The 2,767-nt window shown below is 45.7% G+C and overlaps 1 protein-coding gene across 1 annotated transcript; it reads left to right on the forward strand.

The window, feature by feature from the left end:
* Positions 1–214: 214 nt before the first annotated feature.
* On the forward strand, positions 215–1,227 carry LOC147632655 (uncharacterized). Its single transcript, XM_086807467.1, has 2 exons — positions 215–854; positions 943–1,227. The coding sequence occupies exon 1, from the start codon at positions 266–268 to the stop codon at positions 851–853; it is 588 nt and encodes a 195-aa protein (XP_086663593.1). The 5' UTR covers positions 215–265; the 3' UTR covers position 854; positions 943–1,227.
* The last annotated feature ends 1,540 nt before the right edge of the window (positions 1,228–2,767 follow it).

The raw sequence follows: 2,767 nt of genomic DNA on the forward strand, positions 1-2,767 counted from the left end.
GTGTATGTGGGAATTAGCGCGAACATGGTGACTTCTTGTAATCAGAGACAAAAGTTGAGTGGGATGCCTATGTTAGCAGGAATTCACTAAGAAGTTTTAATTAATGCAAACGAGATAAAACTTGTTATATATAAATTGCATAATACAACCGTATCTCACACACACTCTCTCTCTCTCTCTCTCTCTCACACACACGTACCATATATTTATATACACACATACTTATCGACAATACCATACAGAAGAGGCTTATCCAGCGAGAGCTATGGCTGCCCTAGCTTGCTCGTCGTTCATGCTTGCGGCAAGCGTGGCCTCAACAGCAGCTTCTTCCTCGTCGGGAGCCTCCTCGTCCTCCTCGTGCCCTCGCACTCCCTTCTTCGGCCGTCGCCTGCGCCTGCAGTCCTCCCCGAAGCGCCACAGCGTGCCCTCTTTTTTCTCTGGCGCCCGTGCTGCAGTGGATACGGCCAAAGTGGAGGATCTGGGCACCCAGCTCAAATCTTTAACCCTCGAGGAGGCCCGCAACCTGGTAGACTGGCTGCAGGCCGAGCTGGGTGTCTCAGCAGCCGCTTTCGCCCCTGCAGTCGCCGGCCCAGGCGCGGCCGCAGCCCCTGCCGAAGCTGCCCCTGCCGTTGAAGAGAAGACTGAGTTTGATGTGATCATTGAAGAAGTGCCCACCGCTCAGAGGATTGCTGTCATTAAGTCCATCAGGTCACTTACCACTCTTGGCCTCAAAGAGGCCAAGGATCTCATTGAAGGGCTTCCTAAAACCCTAAAGGAAGCTGTGAGCAAGGAAGATGCTGAAGAGGCCAAGAAGCAGCTCGAAGCAGCTGGCGCCAAGTGCTCCGTCAAATGAGGTTCTTTTCTACCTTTCTGTTTTTTAGTTGATTGACTGAAGGATGTCATGGTATGGTATATGACATCATGTCATGGTGCTTTGTACAGCTGTGGTATCATGGTGTTTCCAAGTCCGGCATGTCATACTATGGTATCTGCCATTTTTTCATGCTGTGATGTAAGCTGTCTTATCATGGTGTTAATCATGTTAATATCATGGTGCTGTGTCCAAAGAAATTTCTTACTCCATACAAGGGGACACTGATGAAGGGCTCTGATAGTAGTTGCATTGGCTGCCCAGGTTTATGGCCTTTCAAGTGGAAGTATGGCTATATCCGTAACAGTTTCTGCCGAAATAATAAACGGCTATCTTCTAGTCTTCTCTTGATTAAGGCTTTTCCTGTTTCCTAGCTTTGCACCATTTTTCTTTCTGTTGAGTTTCATGTTTGTGATGGTTGCATCTCCATGAAGTGCGTCTCAGCAAATCTTGTGCTAATTAAATTCTTTCTATCTAACCCTTTCATTATACTGGGCTTATCATGTCTGAATGTATATTGTTTCACGTTGGCTCAATGCTTTGTTGCCTTTCTGGCTTATTGGCAGTTTTTTATTTTCTGCATTGTCTTCGAAGAGTGCTTGTCCTGCTGGAGGGGAGAACAAGCAGTTGCTGCCTTCATGGTCATGTTCGTGCAGGATTATGCGATGCTTTTCTCTTGCCATAGTGTTGGGTACAATGGAGTGGGTGTGGAAGGGGGCTTTCAGAGTTTGATCTACTGTGTTATTGATGGATGTTTATTTTTTCTGTTGCTGCGGGTTACTCAATCTCAGCTCAGCACAATCCTGTTTTGTGGTCCATGCTGTTGCTGGTCTTGTGGGTAGAAGCTAAAATGCTCGACTCTTGCCGGGCTTGCACTGTTATAAGATGTGAAGCTTGGCAACCACAGGTAGCAAGGACTTTCTATTATTGGTGCATGGACTAAGGCAGGCTTACAGAACAGAAGGCTTTATCCATGTAGTGAATCTTGCATCTCTGCATCCATGATTGGCGTTCTCTCATATTCGGCATGAATAAACCAATTGAGGAAAAAGGCCATTGAGGGTTTTTTGGGATTGTATGGTGAAATTAGGCCCATTACACATCGCCATACCCCTGCCTGCCCATGCTGATGTGGTGGGGGTATTCACGGCCCATAATTCATGGGCAGGCAATCTCCACCGCCCATACATGGGCAGTGGGGTATGTGTAACGGGCCTTAGAATAGTAACATTTTCGCTGAATAGTTTGCTAATTCTATGCACACTTATAGTGCTTTGATGTACTTTTCAATAAAAGATCATGGGGATGCCTTCAGCAGTGGATGAGTAAGATCAAAAGGTTGCCATTGAGATGGTGCCCCAAAGATAGGGGCATCTCATGCAAAAATGAAGCGCTATTATGTATTTTAACACAGTAGTGCTGAGATTGCGTATAGATTTGTGACGTGCGTGTGTGTGGTTACAGGTGAGTGGTTGTTGTGTTGAGAAACATGGTCTGGTGCTTGGCTTGAGAATACATTTGTGCGCGCATGTGTGAGCTTGTGAGAGTGTGAGCATTTTTTCTTGTTGTAGTACCTTGGTCATTATGTAAATGGGGCTTTCTTGCCAAAACACAAGAAGCTTAAGGGGGTCAGGAAGCACTCTAGCATCTCTCAAAGACGCAACTTGAAGGGGGTCCCTCCATGCTGCCAAGTTGGATTGTAGCTTGGATGGTTCTGGCATCACAAGAGCCACAAGCAAGGGTATTGAAATCCATGATTGGAATTTTCAGAAAGGGCTTGCCTAAAAGAAGAAATTTGTTTCCAACAAATTGATGGATAAATATAGCACAAGTTTCTGAAAAGCACAAGATTGTTTGGCAAGCTTCTAGTTTAAAAAGTTAATTTATAGAATGTGC

Source organism: Cibotium barometz, chromosome 13 (assembly GCF_041138505.1).
Source record: "Cibotium barometz isolate CiBa-2024 chromosome 13, ASM4113850v1, whole genome shotgun sequence".
Classification (NCBI taxonomy): Eukaryota; Viridiplantae; Streptophyta; class Polypodiopsida; order Cyatheales; family Cibotiaceae; genus Cibotium; species Cibotium barometz.

Coding starts and splice junctions, on each gene's coding strand:
- LOC147632655 (XM_086807467.1), top strand. CDS start 266: ATGGCTGCCCTAGCTTGCTCGTCGTTCATGCTTGCGGCAAGCGTGGCC.